This window comes from Bidens hawaiensis, unplaced genomic scaffold (genome assembly GCF_021521415.1).
Source record: "Bidens hawaiensis isolate Kalapana, Puna unplaced genomic scaffold, B.hawaiensis_p1.1 tig00037826_1, whole genome shotgun sequence".
Classification (NCBI taxonomy): Eukaryota; Viridiplantae; Streptophyta; class Magnoliopsida; order Asterales; family Asteraceae; genus Bidens; species Bidens hawaiensis.
Window position 1 is genome coordinate 24,005 of NW_027496628.1, and position 22,367 is coordinate 46,371.

Genomic DNA, 22,367 nt, shown 5'->3' on the forward strand with positions numbered 1-22,367 from the left:
GGCACTCTGGGTGTTGTTTAGGGCGGTGCGGTGTTCATGACGTCATCTTGTCTATGTGGCAAGGATGGCGTCCCAAACCGAAACTAAAATGTTTTGTTCAAAGCCACCACACTACCACAATGACATTAGTGGTGGACCTAAGATTTTTTTCCCAAAGAGATCCCCTTTTTTGGTGTAGATTTTATACAACCGACATTAGAATTTTAGGGGCGGTGGCCGTTCGGGTTAGGTCGGGGCAAGTACTGTTTAGAGAAGATGAGGACTCAAACTTTTTTTCTAATTCTGTCCGAGATCTTTTTTAGTTGTCTGTTACTTGGATATGAGATTTGTAATAACTAGGTTTACAAGCAAGGGATTTACCATTACACCAAACATATTTTCATGAAGTCCTTGAAAATTAAACTATCTACTATATTTAAAAAAAAAATGATAGGAGTCTTGGGACCCCGATCCGACTAAGGTGGGTCCGCCCCTAAGTGGCATAGTCCATAGTACGTCCACAACTCGATGTTGCAAAAGGCCTAAGTCAAATAGTCAATAATCTACATTAGTAGGCTCAAACTCAAAAGACAGCATGCCATCTAAATCCAGTATGCCTAACATTCTAACACTCACTTCAATTATGAGGCTCTGGTATGACTTGACTTATGAGGCATAACCACTAACCAATAGCGTGCCAATTACCACACACCGTTTTCACATGACAACTCTTCCAACATCAATCAAACAAATATACTATAAAGTTATGTACCTAAACACTTAAAACAGATACATAGAAAAAAAAGAAAGAAAATCATGTCGCTATATAATCGAGTAAGCATGTATATGTTATTGGGTGAACAAATATATCTTCAAATCCCATACCCGGTCCAAGGGCGGATAGAAGTGGAGTTTGGAGGTTTAGGGTTTTGATGTTTGGTTGTTTTAGAGTTTTAGTTAATCCGTTTGATCAACTGGTTAAATTATCACACCTTAAGTCTGAAGATAGTGTATAGTTATAATAGTTGTATTGCAAATTAGAGAATAATTAATTTCAACTAATCAAAGGGGCCCAACACCAAATGTGAAGCTTTTTTTTATTGCTTTTAGAAATTACATGTATAAATTATCATTATTTAACTTGTTTTTCTCACCTTTTGTTTTTACACAACTGATTTGTTTCGATCGACCCATTTTTTTATGTCTACCACTGCCTGGTCCCAACTCCATGCCCGATTGGCTTTAAAAATTTTCGTGGATATGTGACGAGTTTTAGTACTCCAAGCCACAACTGCAAAATAAAAGCCAACACGAATAATCCTTCAAATTAGCCGCGCTAACACTTTCAACCCTCACACGAATAATCCTTTTAAGTATTGGGGGAGAGACCGCTTTGGGGCACCGGTTATTACCGTGGACGCGAAGATCAGAAGGTTGGTTGGGCCATTTGATTTTTTCTGTTATAGCTATAAAGATAGCTTACTAATTAAAAGATTGTAATAATGTGGCAATAACTTTGAGTGTTCTTGAGGTTTGGGTTTTTCAATTGTATGAGAAGTTTTTGTGTTCCCTAACAGAAATGACAATAGTACATCACAGTATTAAGAATGGAATAATTAAGTTAGGTAATTGTGGTTCTAGAAGGTCTTGACCAAATACACACAAGTCTTTACTTACACACGTGACAAAGGTTTCAACTATGAGTTGTAAAGTTGGGTACTATAACACTAGACCAAATGCTTCCTTCTTAAAAAACATCATTAATGGTGTTGACAAAATACATAATAAAATGTAGAAACACTTAGGTTAGAAAAAAACCATTGTTAATGTTTTAATCCAACTATGAAAACTGCAACATACTCTATATTATAATGGTATACAAAATTCCTTATTTTAAAAACAACTTCTAAATCTGTCATCCATGTTCTTCTTCACCACCATCACCTATGTCCCTCAAATCATCTGATTTCCAAGAGACAATATATTGCACACACCTTTAGACTTGTTGACTTTGACCATTTCTTTAACATATCAAATATTGAGTGGTTCAGCCTCCAATTCCCTCACTTTATCTTGCCCTGAAACACCATTACATACAAATTTAACAACTTATTAATCATAATGAATCTAGAAATGAAAGAATGGTAGAATTTAATGAAAAAAATATGAGCATACTTGATCTTTCTGCAACCCCCAAAAGACGCCTTTGCAACATCGACGCGATGAAGAGGAAACCGGAGCACATTCCAAACATCATAGTGATCGGGAATGCATCAACCTAAAAAGAAATTAAACAAAAACGATTAATATCATCTAGATTGTATATTTGTATATGTGACATGTGGCAATCGTGTCGGGTTGACAGTTAAGTTAATGAATCAGAAGTCAGAACTCAGAACACACCCTGTATATTTATTTGTATCTATGACATAAACATTAACCTGAACACACCTAAAATCATATAACTTATTTATCTAAATGAGTTAAAATGGTCATAAACGAGGCTGTAGCCGAGCTGAGCCAGGTTAGGCTCAGGCTTGAGCTCAAAGTTTCAAACTTAAACGAGCCGGCTCGTTCATTTTTGCGCGTTGTTGAATTGAAAAGGTCGAGCTCGAACAGCTGGTTTGTCCAGCCGGCTTGTTAAATTATTTTTACATTTTTTATTCTAGTTTTAAACGATCCAACCTATTTAATTAACATGCTAAGCACGTGAACCCGACCACAACCTGCTTACATAAACGAGTAAAAAGGCCAACCCAAATTCGATCTGTTTAATGAAGTTAGAAATACAATCCACAACATGCGTATTATCTTGTTTCAGGTCGCGTTAGTAATTGCCACCCCTAATATGTGTGCATATATAGATGTAGAGAGAGAATACTCACATTATAAAGCACGATGCACACAAAAATGTTGAGGGGGATTCGGAAAAAGTTCATGATTGTGCTTCTAGCCTCTTCAGGAATGTATTGTGACCTCATTTTCATTATAGATGGCCAAAATAAACCAACACATGCTTCAAATACACAGAATCCAAGCAGTTGGATACACCCTGCAAATGTTATGCTTCCACCCTTCTCTTTAGAAGGCGCCACCAAAAACTATTGAAAAAATAAAATAAATATCAAACACACATTTATATACTTTCATCAGAGTAAAATAAGGTTAACATTTATATACTCAAGGTTAACATACACTGGTGATGACAGGTAGCAAGAGGGATGCAGAAGAGATGACAAAAACGATTTGCATGTAGCTTTCGACTTTAACTGATGCACGGTCCAAAAACCGAGAAGCCAAAGAACTTCCCAACATTGAGGATAACATGAAAATAGAGAAAATAAAACCATGTGGAATATCTTCACCATTTGGGCTCAAAGCAGGAGTCCACAAAAACACAAAGGTGTACATTGAACCTTCAAATAGAGATTGAATCGCGCCCAATAATGCTATCTTTTCATCTGATTTAACAAAACATATAGAAATTATTACATGAACAAACAACCATAAACTAACTTAAGACGCATATAATATATATACACAGGTGAGATAGATAACAGAACACTAAATTATTGTGAGAACTAAAACAGCAAACCTAAATCAGTTAAAAATATTTTTTTTTATCAGTGGTCCATACTTTAAAAGTTTTTACTAATGACATACAAATGCGTATAATTTTTACATAAAAACCATTATATTAAATTATTAATATGCTCATATCTTTTATTGTTTTCAACTATTCACCTACACTTATATAGGTAATACAACCAATACATGACCTTACAAATGCACATGTTTTTTTTACATAAAAACCATTGAATTCATTTCTTCATGTGTTTTTCAAAATTGTAACCATTACACATGACTTACACATGTGTAGTTACACACACATGCATATATATATATATATATATATATATATATATAGAGAGAGAGAGAGAGAGAGACCAGATGCAATTGCTACAGCAGCTCCCCTAAATTGGGTCATTAAATCCTTGCTTTCTGATGGGTCACCATAGTTTTCGGTCCAGGTTGATAGAATAACAGCCATGCCAATGGCAAGAAAGATTGAAGCAGCATCAAAAGGAGCCACGGGCCCCAGAGCCAACGATCCAACTAACAGATTCCCAAATAAACCAGCCAATATAGCAACGAGCCCGTTTCCAAGAAATATTGCTTTGGAGAATGTTATCGATAGCCATTGTTGCTCAAAACCCCTCTACAATATAACATTAGAATCAAACACATAAGTTTTTAATTAGAGTATATTACACTTTTCAATATGCAGGTTGTGATTTTAATCAAAGGTAATTACAAATAAAAACATCATTTATCCAAAAAATTCTTAACACATTACGTCTTTTCTGCTAACTGGTGCTTAGAATTCCGTCAACTTTTTTACAAAATGTCTGTTTTGCCCTTACACCTAATGCCAACATGTGAAATTTATACCAAATTACCAAATACCTAAACATTTTCTGAAATTAATGTGTTGATAAACAAATTTCAACTTTATAGCAATTGCAACAAACTTTACTATTCAAGGGTAACAAAACCATCTAATTTACACAAAGTTCACTAACTTTTCTCGTTTTTTTCTTCAGAAAACTGCATTTTTTGGTCATTTTATTTTTTATTTCAATAAATATTTAAATAGAAAAAGTGCATCCAAACATGATCTTCTATTGTGGATTTTGTTAAATCTAGTTAACTAATTCTGATTATTCAATTATCACATAATTAACTTCAAAACACACATCCAAAAATCTCTCACCTTGTTGTGTTCAGCAACAAGCCATGATTCAAAAGCCGAAAACAACAGAGAAGTTGCAATCCCTCCCAATATTCTTCCCACCATCAGAATTCTATACTGAGGTGAATGCTTGGTGATGCAACTCAAAATATAAGTTATGCAGTAAGTCACCGAAGCTCGTTTTCGACCACTAAATACAAAAGAATACGCTTCAAGTCAAATTCACAATAATAAAACTAATCATATTATTAACTTGATCTGAAAACTAGTGATCTTCATGAAGAAATGCAAAATTACTGTTTATCGGCTAGTGATCCAACAATGGTTCCAAACAGCATGGAAGATCCAAATCCTGCAATAAACAGCTGCCCAATATCTCCTTTACCGAAACCGTAGGTGGTGTAGAGATGGTACACGTACGGCCCCTGCAACCAATCACCAGCTGCAACCACAATGGAAATTCATCTAAATAAGCTTAATACTTCCATAATAAAAAACTTCAATATCCATTTTACATATATCAGAATTTGAGCGAAAGTCGTACTTGTTACATTGATTCAATTATGTACTTAATCAACCAATGAGTTTATAACTTTATATGGTCATCAAGATCAATCTATCCTAGGCACACATTATGGATCAAACAACACATCAAACAATAGTACTATACAATACTCAATTGAGCTTAAAGCAGCCTAGATCTACAAAAGCTATCAACTTTATCAACATTTACATCAAATCTTGAACAACCCAGATCTAATTAACACCAAAGATTCACAAACAATGCAAAATGTAAGAATAAAGAAAACATTATAATAATAATAATAATAATACCATACCCATCATGAGGGAGTAAACAAGGAGGTAATTGTTCTTGAAGGAATTGAAAGCAGAGGGAGTATTGATCCGATCTTTATTATTCTTGCTGAGCTCCATTGTTGCAACAATGGCAGCAAGACCACCAAACACAATCAAGTAGAACAACTCCATTGTTGGTTCTTGATTTGGATTTGGATCTTGATCTGATGAGAGTGTGTGAATGGAAAAAGAGTGGACCAGAAAGCAAAGATCTTTATACAAAAAAAAATCTGTGTTTGAAGTGTGATGGAAGCGTGGAATTATATATATATATATATATATATATATATATATATATATATATATATATATATATTATTATTATTATTATTTGGTAACGGGATCCCAAATCTAAGGGATAAAAGCCCTATACTGTTCTGGCAAAAGGGTGTGTCGGTGAGTGTTATTATTTATAATTTTTTTTATTAATTATTATATCATTTTTGGTTTTAAGGATAGATACAAAATAGTAAACGCTTTTATACGGCACACCCACATAGTTTAGATCAGATCCCGAAACACTAATGTTTTTCAAAATTTTCGAAATGACTCATTTTAGAAAAGAGAGTTCAAAATGTCATCAATTTTGCTTAATTCCATAAATAGCCCCTCTAAAGAGAATCTAATGTTTGTATGGCCTAAACAGGGACGAGATCGGTACCGTACCGGTACCGACCGGTCCGGGTTCCGGAAATCGCATTTTTTTTGTACTGATACCGCTATTGAAGGTAAAAAAAATCAGAAAATACTGGTACTGATACCGAAACTCAATACTCCGATACCGACGGTACCGAATCGGTACTGACTTCGATACTAGTCCCGAATTTACTCATCCCTAGCCTAAACTAACCCTCAACATATGGAATACCCCACGAAATTCCAAAAGTGCACACGTATACTTAAACATGTATCATAACTCCCAAAAGACTTGTAACCTAATGCTACTTACCTAATTTAAATTAGCCCACTAACACAAAACGTGATAACACCACCAATTAAGATAAAAAAAAATTATATACATACAAGTATTCTTAGACATCTTATTCGAATTATTTAGTGACCAATGACCATACTTCATCTTGATGAGCCACCGGAGGCTATGTTGATGGTACAGTAAAATGTCCACCACAGCTTAGTCACCAACAACTTATATGGCTATGTTGATGGTACAATTAAATGCCCACCACAGAAGACAACAACAACCATCGACACGTCTTCTATGGACAACCTAGTTACATGTATTGGATTGCTAATGATGAACATGTACGCATGGTTATCATCTCCACAATCTCTTAATCATCTTTTCAACAAGTTCAAGGCGAAACCTCTCGGGAATTATGACTCTCGCTGGAGCGTGCTTACACACCAAACAACTCATCCAGGGAATATATCTTAATAACCCAGTTATGACATAGCTTAGCCGTGCACACGAGTATTCCATAGCTTTAGCCAATATTGGCGAACCATTCAAAAACAAGGACTTGATTGTGTTAGCTATCTCCGGCCTTCCGGGTGAATATAATGGTCTGAAGCAACCCTAGTGGCCCGCTCACCACCAGTCACCTTCAATAAATTTCACGGTTTAATTAACGACCATGAGTACATGATCCAACGTCATGCTCCACCTACACCTCAGGCTTCCATGGTTTTTACAGCGGGTCCAACAAATCAGCATGTCCTTTCCTCCACTACTTATTAACATCCTTGCAACAACAGGCGGCTCAAGTTGGGTACCAACTTGCCCACTTATTTCTCAAAATAATATTCAGCCACAAGCGTTCTATTCAAATCGCTCCCAAAACAATTATCGTGGCAATCGTCGTGGAAACTCACGGGGTACTAATACCAGGAATCGTGATGATTCTCGTGATACTGGTGGACAAAACCATTACCCACAATTCGCTTGGGCATCCACTCAGAACACCGTTTATGGTCATTGTGGCCAGTATGGTATAAGTCATATACATGCGCAATGCCCCAATCAGCCCGGTTCTTCCACTCGTGACTCACCTCAAGCGAACTTTGCAGCCTTTTATGAGAATAAATCAACAGCAGGCTCAACGTGGTGCCCAAACACAAGGTCGAACAACCATGTCATCCCTGACCTAACAAGTTTGGATAACTCTGAAGCCTACCATGGTAACAACTCCCTTCATGTTGGCGACGGTAATCCTCTTCCTATTTTTCATGTCGAATCTTCAAAATTCTATTATCATACCAAAACGTTTAATTTATCTAATATTCTTCACGTACCCAAAATTAAAATGAATCTCTTATCTATTCAACAGTTTTGCATGGATAATAACGTTTTCTTTGAATTTTACTCTTTTTATTTTGTTGTGAAGGACGAGTTTACACATTACATCCTACTCATGGGTCCAAATAATCAAGGTCTTTATTCGCTTCGTCTTCTTCATTAGAAGTCCCTCTGACATGTCTCCTTCACGACAACCCAAACATCATCTACAACTTGGTATCACCGTCTAGGGCATCCTCATGCACATGTTTTTCAATCTATTGTTTCTAGTAGTTCTTTACCTGCTTCATCAAAATTGTTTCCATCTTAAGTTTCTTCTTGTCAAATGGGGAAATTCTCCAAATTATCTTTGAATGTTTCAAATTTTCATAGTAATAATATTTTGGATTTGATTTATTGTGATGTGTGGGGTCCAACACCTTCTCTTTCTTTCAATGGCTACATGTTTTCTTATTATGTGTTGATCATCACTCAAAATATATGTGGATTTAACCCTTAGCTCAGAAATATGATGTTTACTCAAACTTTACATCATTTGTCTTAACGGTTGAATGCCGATTTAACACTAAACTTAAAAACGCCCAATCTGATTGGGGGGGGGGGGGGGGTTGAAGTTCGTAATCTTACACCATTTTTCTCTTCAATTGGCATTACACAGGCGTTCGTGTCCCCACACAAGTGAACAAAACGGTATCGTTGAGTGCATAAACCATGAAACGGGTCTTGCCCTTCTTGCTCACTCCCACACTCCTCAACGTGTTTGGAACTTTACTTTCGAAGCATTCGTTTAATTAATAAATCGAAAGCCCTCAAGAGCTTATTCCAACAAACCACCATTTGAACAAGTGTTTAAACGGCCTTTTGATTATTCTTTCCTCCGGGCCTTCAGACATCAATGTTTCCATGACTTACGTCCATACAATCATCACAAAATGGACTTTTGATCATCCCCGTGTGTTTTCTTAGGGTACATCCCTCTTTATCACGGGTATCGTTGTCTGGACTTACAAACCGATCATGTATACGTAGCACGCCATGTACGCCTTAACGGGCATCTTTTTCTGTTTACCCCGCCACTACCCCCACTTTATATGACCATCCATCTCCATATTTCTCCTCATATCATATTTCCCTCACTACACCCAACTCCGTTCCACAATCCTCAGCTAGCTCCTTAATTGAACCCTCTAATCAGCCCGCCACTCCTAAACATATATCAAACCAGCCTTCCACTTCTGAACCATCAGCTATGGACCCGCCCTCTACACCTGCCAAACCGTCGGTTAGTTCCTCTAGTTCTACTGACTATTCTTCCACTCATACTGCATCTTTACAACCTCATACTCGTCCACCTAACCTACGAAAAAATCCCAAAACCACCACTCGCTATGATCCTTCCGCTTATCACACTTCTATTAACTCTTTTGACCTCATTGAACCATCCTCTTTTACCGTCGCCAACAAATTACCAGAGTGGCGCAAGGCCATGGCTGAAGAGTTTGATGCTTTTGTTCAGAATGGGACGTGGTATCTTGTACCTCATGTTAAAAATTATAATGTTATTGATTCAAAGTGGGTTTACAAGATAAAAAAGGATGAAAATGGGAAAGTCCCTCTCTACAAGGCGAGGCTTGTTGCCAAAGGTCTTAACCAAAGACCTGGTGTTGATTTCCAGGAAACATATAATCCCGTCATCAAAGCCACTACAATTCGAGCACTTCCGTCTCTCGTAGTGATGAACCAATGGTCTCTTTGACAGTTGGACGTTCAAAATGCGTTTCTTCATGGCGATTTAAAAGAAATTGTTTATTTACGCCAACCACCGGGTTTTGTTGACAAATCCAAATCCGACCATGTTTGCCTATTATATAAGTCGTTATATGGAACAGGCACCGAGAGCACGGTTCGAACGTCTCTCCCAAACTTTGCATCATCTTTTTACTAGCTCCAAAACTGACATTTTTTTATTTATTTTAAAGGATCGAGGCACCATGGTGTATGTCCTAGTTTGCGTCGATGACATCATCGTTACCGTGTTTAATATTGTGGCAATTAATAATGTCATTGAAAAGTTGGGCACCTCCTTTGCAGTCAAAGATTTGGGGAATTCGAATTATTTTTTGGGCATTGAAATTGTTCTCATGGCAAAAACCTAATTCTGTTTCAGCGCAAATACATCTTTGAGTTGATTAATAAGGCTGGCTTATCTGATTGCAAAAGTGTGTCCTCTCCAGTGAGTAGTTCAAAAGTACTTACTCCCGCCGATAGCCCCTTCTTGCTGATCCTACAAAATACCGCTAAATGGTAGGTGCTCTTCAATTTGTCTCCTTATCAAGACCTGATATTACGTTGTTGTCAATAAAGTTTGTCAGTTTATGCAGACTCCTACAAAATCATTGGTCGACTGTTAAATGGATTATCAAAGGTACTTCTCATTTTGGTTTTTTTACTCACCATGATTTTGGTTCTACTCTTCAAGCTTTCACCGATGTTCACCGGCGCACAACTTTGAAAGCGTATTCTGATGCGGATTGGGCCGGTTGTCCAGATGATCGTTAGTCCACTGGGGGGGGGGGGGGTGTTGTATACCTAGGCTCAAATCTTGTCTAGTGAAATGCTAGAAAACAGCGCACGGTTTCTTGGTCTTCCACTATATCTGAGTATAAAGCTCTCGCTGACACTGTATCTGAAAAAAACCTGGCTCGTGGCACTTTTAAAGGATCTTGGTATTATCTCAAAAGTTTCACCTACACTTTGGTGTGATAACTTAGGTGCCACATATCTCTCTGCAAATCCCGTGTTTCATGCTCACACAAAATATGTTGAAGTTGACCATCATTTTGTTCGTGAACTAGTGGCTAAAGGAAAAATTAAAAGTTCGGTTTATATATACACACGACCATATTGCTGATGTGTTTCCCCGCCCTCAACTTGCGGGAGGGTGATAGACAATACATTAGATAGTATTTTATATTTATTAATACTATGTGGTATTTAATTGTAATATTCTATCCTATATATTTTGACCTTGTAATTGATATTCATTGAATCAATAATATATATTATTTTATGTGGTTTATTACGGGCCAACAAGATCATCCTAGTAGTTTGGGCCCAATCATGTGGGTTGGGCCTCAAGACATGAGTTTCTTATCAATTCTCCATTCAAGTGTATGGTCTAGCACTATTAACTCTTAAGATGTGTAAAAGGATTTCCTATGTGTTGTTGATGATTTGAGTTTTGTGTAAAGAAGATGTTAGCCGTATGAACTAGAACCAATAATGAAGATATAAAGTCTTGGTCTACTATATATGTACGTGTAATTGTGTGTGAGAGAAAGAAGAAATATAGAGAAAGATAGGTTTGTTGAGTTGTGTTAACATAACAGTCGGCTTGGGCTTTTTGCAACCCTACCCCACCCCACGCACCCTCTTCTTTCTCACCCCTTTATTTATCATCTCTATCTCCTCCTTCCTTTCTCACCATTTTCATTTTATATATATACATTCTCATCAAGGTCAAGCGAAAAAGAAGCTATATATGTATATCTTTTGAGGGGAATGTTGTTTGGCTCGAGATCATTAGAAACCATACATGGATCTCTTTCTCTATATATTATATAGATGCTATAATCAACTCAACTGGTCAACAGATGATCGATCATCCAGTTGATCATGTATTGGATCTGGTGTACTCGGACCAGGCTTCATTCCCCCCAATTGTTGCTTCGTTTCTTCACAAACTTTCAATCTTTCTTGCTTAATAAAGATCCGATCTTTGAGGTGGGTTAATCTTTATTCTTAACTCCAACAGTTTTTAGCTTCTTTTTATGACTTTTAGGTATAAAGTAGGTCAACTGATGAATACAGATATATAAAGGACAAGTCTTGCAAATAACCAGAAAACTATAGATCCGAAACAAAGCAGTTGATCGTAACAATTTGTCTTTGTGTTTGTGATTTCCATCATCATGGCTTCAAGTTAAAGATTCGTGTGTATGTTTATGCTATTTCAGCTTTTTACAATTTTAATGCATGTATTTTACTTTAACTTTCAACCCCTTCATCATTACCTTATGATTAACATCATGATGAAACCCTTTTCTTTTTCTGTTTTGTTTTTTATTTTCAAATCTAGGGTTTTTATGCTTTGAAACTTCATTTTTTTTTACTGTTTTTCTTTCCTTTGTTATGGAATCAAGGGATTTAGATTTGTAACTCTTTGAGATCTAATTTACTATAAAGAAGGTCTAATTTAATGTTGATTTAAATTGTTAATGGACTAACAAATATACACACCTCAGCAGTCAGCATCTACCTTCACATACAAATGTTTGAACCACAATCTTGAAATCACTTACATGGGATTTGTTGATCATCAGGTACAACTAATTTGCTTAAATCATTTTATTTATGTTAGTTCTAGATTAGTTATCATATATAGTTTCTTTAATGCCAATTATTCCGGCACAAGTGGTTGAGGTGAGACATCCAAATACGTCAATTTAAAAAGGTCTTGGGTTTATGTCATACTTTAGACAAAAATAGGGGTTTTCAAGTTGGACGAGGGGTTCTCAGTTCTCACCTACGGTAGGTTTACTTACAAAGGATGAAATGAAGATTATCGGGTGGCTTAATGACTCGTCAGCGATCCAAGTGACTATTAAATATATATGTTTTTTAATAAGTTGCTAAGATTGTTTGTTTTCAGTCATATCATGTGAAGGTTGTGACTTTATTAGGCTGAGGGGTGTGGGGCGCTAACCTGGGCGCGTGAGCCCCTCCGCTCGCGCCCCCAGGCGCTAACCCCACACCACCGGGGCGCGAACCGGGGCGCGAACGGGGCGCTAGCGCGAGCCCCCAGGCAGGCGTGAGTGTGGTCGCGGGAGAAGAGAGAGAAAAAGCCGGTGGGCCCGCCCAAAAGAGCCGTTGGAGCTCATTATTTTTAAAAAAAAAAACCTTAAAACCCTTATATAATATCCCAAACTCCTATATAATACCCCATTTCATCTATAAAATACCCCATTTCACTCATATCAATCACCACAACTTCAAAATAAAACTCAAAATCAACCCATCTTCCCAATTTTTTTTTAAAAAATAATGTCGTCGTGAGATACACGGGGATCTTCGACATGAGTTGGTTGAACATTTGTGGGCGAAGCGACCCGATGATCTTGTATTAGATTAGTGTTATTATTAAGTATTATTGTTTGTTTAATTTTTAGTATGTTTTTTTTTTGTAATTTGAATTTTAAAAAAAAATGTGTCTCCACACCAGGGCCAGGGGCTCCAGCGGGGGCTCCAACACCCCCCTTATCCAGTTTCTCTCTCTGCCACACGTCACAATATTATTGGCTGGAGCCCCCATTCGCGCCCCCGTTAGAGCCCCCCACACCCCTCAGCCTTAGGTGCAATTAGTTAATGCTAGTGGTTTTACTTGAATAAGTTAAGGATGTATATGTGTGAAGTGAATGGAAACCTCAAAGAAGCATTGAATGGTGATTAATAGGCGGTAGATGTGTCATGAAGAAATCTAATATTATGAGTTGTCATTTACTAGACCACTAGTAGCCCGGCCTAGTTGATATAATGTGAAAATGATTCAAACATTTTGTTTCTTTTTTCCCTTTTTCGTTGAATTATTTCTCTTATTATGTTGGCCTCACAGGCGTGGTAGTCCTTTGATTGATTTGATCGGTTTCATTTGTCCTTAACTCTATTCATCAACAGTTTCTTGATAAATTGTTCTTGTTCTTTGTATCTTGATTAATGATGCCATGTGAGCTCATGCATGTTAATTTCAAATTTTAAAACCCATTAGACCATCGATCCATCACATGTCTTTGGTGCATGCGTGTCAACCGCTCATCCAATGGACGGGGTTGGAGATCTTTGCCCTTAGGACTATGTCGTTGTAGAAAACGCTTGGATGAAAATGTTGTGACATGGGAAGAAGATAGAGTTGGTTGTGCCGATATGGTCGCAACCTCAATTGGTTTTATTTTCTTTAAACCCTAAAAGTATTTATTGATTAATATAATTGTTTTTAATGACACTCATACACTAATAAATTTACATCATTTGTCTATAATGAAACTTGATCATGATCACTTATCATCACTTGATAGGGATATTATTCCAACATTTTTTATATAATTAACATACATTTGATGATTTATAATTGTATATATGTTTTCTTTTATACAATTTCTCTTGTTGAGAAACAAGAAGTGAAAGAGAGCTGTCAAGTACCCTCATCTGTGAGTCAGACTACAGGAGCATGTAATGTCAAACGTGACATGAATTCTTGAAGCTGTGGGTCTGTCTGGCTTAGGGGTGTGGGGGGCGCGAGAGGGGGCGCGAGTGGGGGCTCCAGCCAATAATATTGTGACGTGTGGCAGAGAGAGAAACTTGATAAGATGGGTGTTGGTTGTGGTGCTCGCGCCCCGGGCCCTGGTGTGGAGGGGCGCGAGAGGGGGCGCGAGCGGTTTTTTTTTATTTTTTTATAAATGTATTAAAAAAACGTATTATTAATGAGGTACCAATTTCCAGCCATGTTTTTAAAAAAAGGTTTGGAAGATGGGGTGATTTTGGGTTTTTTTGAGGTTGTGGTAAGTATTTTATGTGATTTTGGGTGTGGTATGTGATATTGGGTTGATATTGGTTTATATAGAGAAAAAAAAATTTTTTTTTAATAAACTTAAAGAGCCAACGGCTCTATTTCTAAGCCCCAACGGCTCTGCACGTATTCCCAAGCCAACTTTACGCCCATTTTCAGCCGTGACTGGCCTTGCGCCCGCCTTGGTCTGCGTGCTCGCGCCCCTTTCGCGCCCCTCTCGCGCCCCGGGTGGTGTGGTGCTCGCGCCCCGAGGCGCGAGCGGATGGGCTCACGCGCCGCCTCTCGCGCTCCACACCCCTCAGCCTCATCATTTTTACATCATTCAGTAGTAGTACTACTATCATTTAATGTCTATTTTTAAAAATATACAAGGTTTGATGCAGGAGATACAAGTGGTGCTAGCTTTTATCTAGCATTGACTCACTTGCTCAGAGTGTAGTCAACATCTGGCATCTAGGGGCTATGGATTCTGTTTCTAAACCTGGCTACTCGTCCCTTAATTGATTGAACAGTCATGTTTCTTTTCTTCCGTTACTTCCTATTCATTTTCATATAATTAAGGTTAAATTCCCTAAATAACTCAAAATAGGATTGAGAAAAAAAAAAAGAATCCAAATTCCAAAAATAATCCATAAATTTGTACTGAGCCGACAAATTGGTAATATAACCGATAGGATTTTCCAACCAATGAAAACTTGACACTTGGAAAGTTTCTGACATTTCCGACGAGATTTTTAAAAATCTTGGGGTTTTCGTCCATATTTCTAATTTAAAGCATTTTGTAAAAAGCAGTCTCTCCAGACGGCTTTTTTATGTTTCCTATCTATTCTATTCAAATTATTATTATTCCTAACTTTTTCTTCATCTTCATCTTTTTCATCTTCATCTTCTTCATCTTCCATCTTTATCTTCTTCATCTTCATATTCATATTCCATCTAACAATAAACCATTGTTCTTTTATAATCAACAAATTAACTCCACCACTCAAGCAAGAACAAGAATTCGGAACCACCACTTTCCACCATAACAAAAATTAACAAACCCACTGGAACAAGAATTCCATCACTTGAACCATCACTCGGAACCACCACTTTCCACCGCACATGCATCACCCGTTTATAGCTCCAAACCAACCAAAAATCCCTACGGTCCGTTATTAGACCTGAAACCTACAATGAAATTTGATAATATTGTAGTTTGTTTCAATGAAAGAAGATGAAGATGAAGATGGAAGATGAAGATGGAAGATAAAGATGAAGAAGATGAAGATGAAGAAAAAATTGGGAATTATAATAATTTGAACGGACCAGGTAGGAAACATAAAAAAACCGTATGGAGAGACTGCTTTTTACAAAAAGATTTAAAGAACAGATTTGGACGAAAACCCCAAGATTTTCAAAAATATGGTCGGATTTGTCATATTCTTGCCACGTGTCAGCGTTTAAATGGTTAATCAATCTCGTCGGTTATATTACCAATGTGTCGGCTCAGTACAAATTTCATGGGTTATTTTGAGAATTTGGATTCTTTTTGGGTCATTTTTTTTCTCCCTCTTATTTTGGGTCATTTAGGGAATTTTCCCTATAATTAATCAACTCTTTAATTGGTTGAAAATTATAAAAATTCTATAATCTACTTGTACATAACATAAAAGATAACCAGAATGCAAAAAATGAATAAGGTTACATAGATTTATTTTATATCACATTCAAACATGAGACTAAAAATCACATGGTGACAATTTAGTAATTAATTGAAACATCACATACGATTTAATTACATAAAATAAATAAAATTCACAGCTTCAGTGTCATAACCGAGTTGAACATTAACAATAATAGTCTATGTAAACGTGACATACACGGATTTAAGGGTGGCGTTGACGTAAATAAGTGAAACATTCATAGTCTAGTGTATACTCTTTGATACACACAACGTGCGCTCACCTTGTAATACTCAAGTTTGTGTATTGATGATTGCTCCACAGGTGTTTCTGATAGCATGTTAGTGCATATGTTAATGGTTACACTACATTTGTTATTGATGAAACTTTAGCGTATGCATTGATAATTACGCTACTACATGAGTTCCTTATGATGCTTCAGTGTATGAACCGGATATTACACTTTATACATTATTATTCATGATAGTTTAGCGGTACGCATTTTGTGTATATATGTAGTTCAGGCATGCATGATTTTACTTGACATAGGTTATTGGTATGGTACTATGGTGTCATCTTTTATAAATGTGAGGTGGTGGGTTCAAATCCTTGTTAGTGTAAGGTTTAAGAGATTTTAAGGCACGTAGAAAATTTTTTTGATAAAAAAAGTGTAGTTAACTATCTATAATATAATATATATAAACGAAACCATAAAAATTCTACGTGTTGTGATGTGGTCGCTCCCCCTTTTTTTGAAGTCGCCAGATTTGCTTGATTTTTAAATGGATGCTTCTCATGCATTTGACCCGAATTCACGGGTATGAGTCTTATCAAACCTAGATAATTTTTAAACGAGTTATAACATCTCATTAAATAAAAAATTAATTTCACCAAATATTTGATATAAAAATCTCATAAAGTAGGGATATGTTAAAAATTATTATCTGATTTATTTAAAAAGAGAAATATATTATATATAATTAAAAAACCAATTTTATAGTAAAAAAGTAAACGGGTTTTGGGTCTCATCAAACCCATATAACTTTTAAACCGAGTTATAACATCTCATTTATTTGTGAAACAATTTATCATCAAATCATAAGTATTTTATTAACTTTCATACAATAAAAAAATAAAAATTTAAAATATAAGTAAATATTAGAAACAAATAATATAAAACAACTCTCGCAATACGAGAGATAAAAACTATTAAATATATAAATGTTGGTGTGCTGTATGATTGTGCCAGCTTGTGAGTTATAAAGAAGCTGATCGATGTGCTAATGGGCCGAAGTGTTGGGCTACTGCTTATAAAGTGAATGCGCTTTTCTTGAAGGACTAACCTAAAGTATGATTAAACTAGAAGGTGTGGAGTGTGAATGTGCTTCTTCTTGAAGGACTAACTAAAATATGATTAAACTAGAGAGTGTAGTGTAAATATGCTACGTAATTAAACCATCATTCTACTCGCTTCTTCTATCCGATCAACGCCCTCTACTTTTGTTTGCAATATGCGATTATCGAACACGAACTTTGTTTAGATATCGGGGCCTTTTCTTGGGTTTAAGCAGAAAATTTTGAGAGGGTTGTGTTTGTTAAACCTTAGACAAGTGAATCAAAAACACCAAACACGATTTTGCATAAAACGTTTATGCGACTCTTTTCATTAATAAGAAATAAGAACAAATACTTTCGACCCTCTTTTCTCTACTCTACCAAAGAAAACTAATGAGAGGTTTATATAACACCCACAATTCTAATCCTACTCAAACTAGAAATTTAAACATACTAGACTTCTAATTTATTTAATAATAAATAAAATATATCTATGACACCAAGTTATTCAACTTGGTCCCTAAACTTTGGATCTCCACCGAACCGCCTCTTGAGATCTTCCGTACCACCCTTGTACTTTTCATATTATCCATTCGGGTCCTTCAAGTTGGTGTTGCTCCAAGTTTTACACTCCCTCTCAATACCAACTTCCATTGTTCCTTCAAGATCCTTCACACCTTGTAACGCTCTCACTTCATTGAGCTTGATTCTTGGATTCGACTTTATAACACTACCCGCGGATTCTTTTTCCCGTTGAAAAATAAGCTAGTTTCGAGATTACCACTATTTAGAACTGCATCACCCGTTTTCAGATGGGAAACAACTTTTGCTTTCTCAACTCCATGACCAACTATCATGGTACTCAAAACAATTCTTCCATTCCCACTCGATGCATGCTCCCTCTCGAACTCAAGTCCTCTATCCGTTCGTTCATTCGGATCACCCGAACTTTGCATGAACCTCATGCAAACTCCAACGTCAACTTTGTTGGTTTGTTGATTTTTAACGTTTTCTATTCCACCATGACCACCCGTAACATGAGACGGAACTACCTCCTCGTGCACTTCATCCAGCACGGTTTATTTCTCGTCTTGTTCGATTACTGTCACGGTTACGTCTTGATCAACCGTATTTTCTTCTTCAACCATGATTTCCTCATCATCTAGATTCAAAATAACAATAGATGGTTCCATGGTTACTTTTAACGGCGACTCTCGCACTTCCTTCGGACTTGTCCACCAACATGAGCATTCTTCAAACCATTCATCTACAAGGTTCGGTTTGAATTCGGTGTCAACTGCGTATTTTCATTGGACCTCGGCCATATTAGCCTCCACATCCCATGGTTCTTCTTCTTTAACCACAGCTGCATTACCTTCCTTCTTAGACTCTCGACAATACCTTGCCATATGCCCTTTTTGTCCACAGTTATGGCACCTAAACGGAAACTGCTTTGGTTGGTACCTTGATTCCTTGTCTCAGTTCTCTTCATCCGATGAATCTTCTTCACAGTTTTCAACCCGACCCTTCCAGTTCCATTCTCTCTTCTTGGGTCGGTCACGTTTCTCGTTCTCCCGATATTTACTCTTACCTTTCTCGCCATAACGGTTATGATTTTTACTAAACCGATGCTTCTCCTTTCTTCCGACATACAAGGCTTCGCTCTCGGTTTTAATCAACACACCGGCTAACTGTTTTACCAAGGCTTCTTGTCCGGCAAGAATATTTTCGAACTCGGTAATACTCGGTTGGGTAGCCCACCCTTGAATAGCGGTAACGAAGCTACGATACTACGGCTTTAAACCATGGATGAGTATCCGCTTCATACGAGCATCGTTAACCCGAGACTGTGGATCGATTTCTCCAATCTCGCGATACAAATTATTCACTTTACGAAAATACTGTTAAATAGGAAGATCACCTTGAGAAATCGTCATCAACTCACCTTCGACTAGTTGCAATCGAGCATCGTTCTTTTTCGTGAATAAGGTCTCTAGCGTATCCCACGCTTGCTTTGGGTATTCGAAATCTTGAATGTGATCAAGAACATCATCATTAACTGTTGTCTTGATGATAAACATCGCTCGGCCCGCTTTCACCTGCCACTTCCCGATACTGCCATTAATATCGTTCGCGGGTTGTCTCGTCGCGGTACCGTTCGTTACCTACCAAAGATCCTGACCTTGAAGACACGATTTGATGCACGTCGACCATTGTTTGTAGTTACTCTGGTTCAGTTTCTTGATTCCTCCTACCACTTGCAATTCTGCCATCGTCACGTTTCTTTCTTAATTGACGGTGGTGCTCTTCGCACAGACAAAAACAATTCTTAAGTAGGAATATTGATTCTTGAGGAGCAACTGCTCACGTAGTGAATTAACTTCATCAAAAGAAACCAATATATTATATTAACAAATAATAAATTGCTTTCAGCCTCCTGGTAGCAACGAACACCAAAATCCACACAAAAAAAACCTTTCTTTTTATTTTTGTAATTCGATGAACAGCAACCACAAACAATATTAATATATTGCCCCTGCCTTCTTTTCTTTTTCTCTTCGCTGGGGACCACACAAATAGATAGCAGCAAAACTTTCTTTTTACGTTTCAATCGAACAGCAAAAGTAACAGACTGATCTTTTCAAAACTTCCGAATTATTTTCTTGCTTCGGATACGTATATGCGGATGGCCCTCAATTAATATTCAAGTTGCCTCCGGTTCTCTTCGTAGCAATCTGAATCGTTTCTTAACCGTGATCGGTTTCTTGGCCTCTTATGTCTTTGATCAGAACTACTACCGCAATCAAGACTTGCCACCAATCGGAAACACGAGCCTGAATCGTTAGGCTCTGATACCACTTGTTAAACCTTAGACAAGTGAATCAAGAACACCAAACATGATTTTGCATAAAACGTTTATGCGACTTTTTTCATTAATAAGAAATAAGAACAAATACTTTCGACTCTCTTTCTCTACTCTACCAAAAGAAAACTAATGAGGGGTTTATATAACACCCACAATTCTAATCCTATTCAAACTAGGAAACATAAACATACTAGACTTCTAATTTATTTAATAATAAATAAAAGATATTCATGACACCAAGTTATTTAACTTAGTCCCTGAACTTTGGATCTCCACCGAACCGCCCCTTGAGATCTTCCGTACCACCCTTGTACTTTTCATATTATCCATTCGGGTCCTTCAAGTTGGTGTTGCTCCAAGTTTTACAGTGTTGGTGGTGGTGGGCGTTGTCAGTGATGATATAAACCTTAATATTCTAGATGCAAAAAAAATCCGTCCTTTTGGATTAAAGTGACCCGATGGACGATTTTAAGTTTACTCTCTATATAAATATATTATTATAATAAACAAAAACCATTGTTTTGCCCACATATCATCTAATTGTTCTATTTTTGTGCCAAGTGACATCATTATTGCTCAACAATGAAAGTCAAAACTCTCTAATTTCAACCATTAATAAATATTTTAAACATTCCATATTTATGATTTATCTATGATTTTATAATAGTAAATAAAGTAAAAAAATAGAATAAAAGAATGTATGTAGAACCTTTGAAACTCATTTTAGTGTGTGTAAATTTGTGTTGTGTGTTTTTTATTTATTGGTGACCAGCCCAGAAGGTGCAATTATTTGTCTTTACTCTGAGCAATACGAAAATGGTTCATCTCACTTGATTACTTATTACTTTTAATTCTATATAATAAACTTTTTTATATGTATTCATAACTTTTGCTAAAGTCACATAATTCGACATTCAATGAGAATAGTTGATTGATAATGGTGCATACCATTACTCTTTCTTTTATATCTAATAATTATGTGAATTTTTTGTGTTACATGTTAACTAATAGTGAAATCATTGTGTTTATTATACTTCATTTGCAGGTCAAGATATTATACAAACTTGCATCAACTACAATTTTGGGTTAGACTAATATAAAAATAAAGTTGTTTTGATCCCCGTAATACATTGGTATCATAGTGATTTTTTGTTTATATTAATTTATATTCATGAAGCAAAATTCATATCTTCTTGGATGACTATCATTAAGTTGTCTATTACAGGATCAACACTAATTTTTTTTGTTTTTGTTTTTAATTTAAAATCTTGTAAGTTGAGACCGTAAAGTATAAGTGACTGCTAAAAATGATAGGGAAATGGTTGTGTTATGGGTGTTGCAAACTGATTCTATAAAAATCATTGTAAGATCATGAGTAGGGCGCTTGAAATAAAATTTGTTTCTTTTAAGTTGGTTGTTTAATATTATGATTTATTTGTGTTGTATCTTTTATATAAGAATCTCGAAATTGTTTTATATAAGGGAGGGATGATGGTTTGGTTTTTAGTGAGATACTTATTTGTTGTGAATTAAACCTTTGCAACAGTTTTTTTACTCTGATTTACGAATTGGGTCACAACAAGTTCCACTTGAAACAGACCCACATTTGGTATGACTTGGAACATGTTGGGCAAGTTCAACTTATATTCGAACCTTTAAGTAAACGGGTCAAATTTGCTACTTGTGTTCTCTTATAGTTGGCAAACTGGAAGGGTCGTGTCAGTCGGCGCAACGCATAAGAATCGATTTGGCCAGTACACATTTTTTTTACTTTTACAAACAAATATAAAACTCATTATAACTGTTAAGTTTCTTGTATATTATTTGAATTGAGTAAAACCATTTTTATTATAAATAAAAAAAAGGTGATATTTTGTTATTTAAAAAAATCATTTTCTAAAATATTAAAAACAATAACAATAATAAAATAAAAAAATGCAACAAAGAAACAAAGAAATGTTTTAATTGTATTAATGAAAAGTTTGAGGGAGGGATATATTTAGTAAAAAATGAGGGGGTGAGATTTGTTCAAT

The 22,367-nt window shown here is 36.2% G+C and overlaps 1 protein-coding gene across 1 annotated transcript; it reads right to left on the reverse strand.

The window, feature by feature from the left end:
• Positions 1–1,707: 1,707 nt before the first annotated feature.
• On the reverse strand, positions 1,708–5,855 carry LOC143589810 (uncharacterized). Its single transcript, XM_077070463.1, has 8 exons — positions 5,572–5,855; positions 5,030–5,174; positions 4,754–4,922; positions 3,928–4,198; positions 3,175–3,440; positions 2,865–3,080; positions 2,155–2,257; positions 1,708–2,057 (listed from the first exon to the last, which is right to left on the reverse strand). Exons 1-8 carry the CDS (start codon positions 5,720–5,722, stop codon positions 2,011–2,013), a joined length of 1,368 nt encoding a protein of 455 aa, XP_076926578.1. The 5' UTR covers positions 5,723–5,855; the 3' UTR covers positions 1,708–2,010.
• Positions 5,856–22,367: the final 16,512 nt, after the last annotated feature.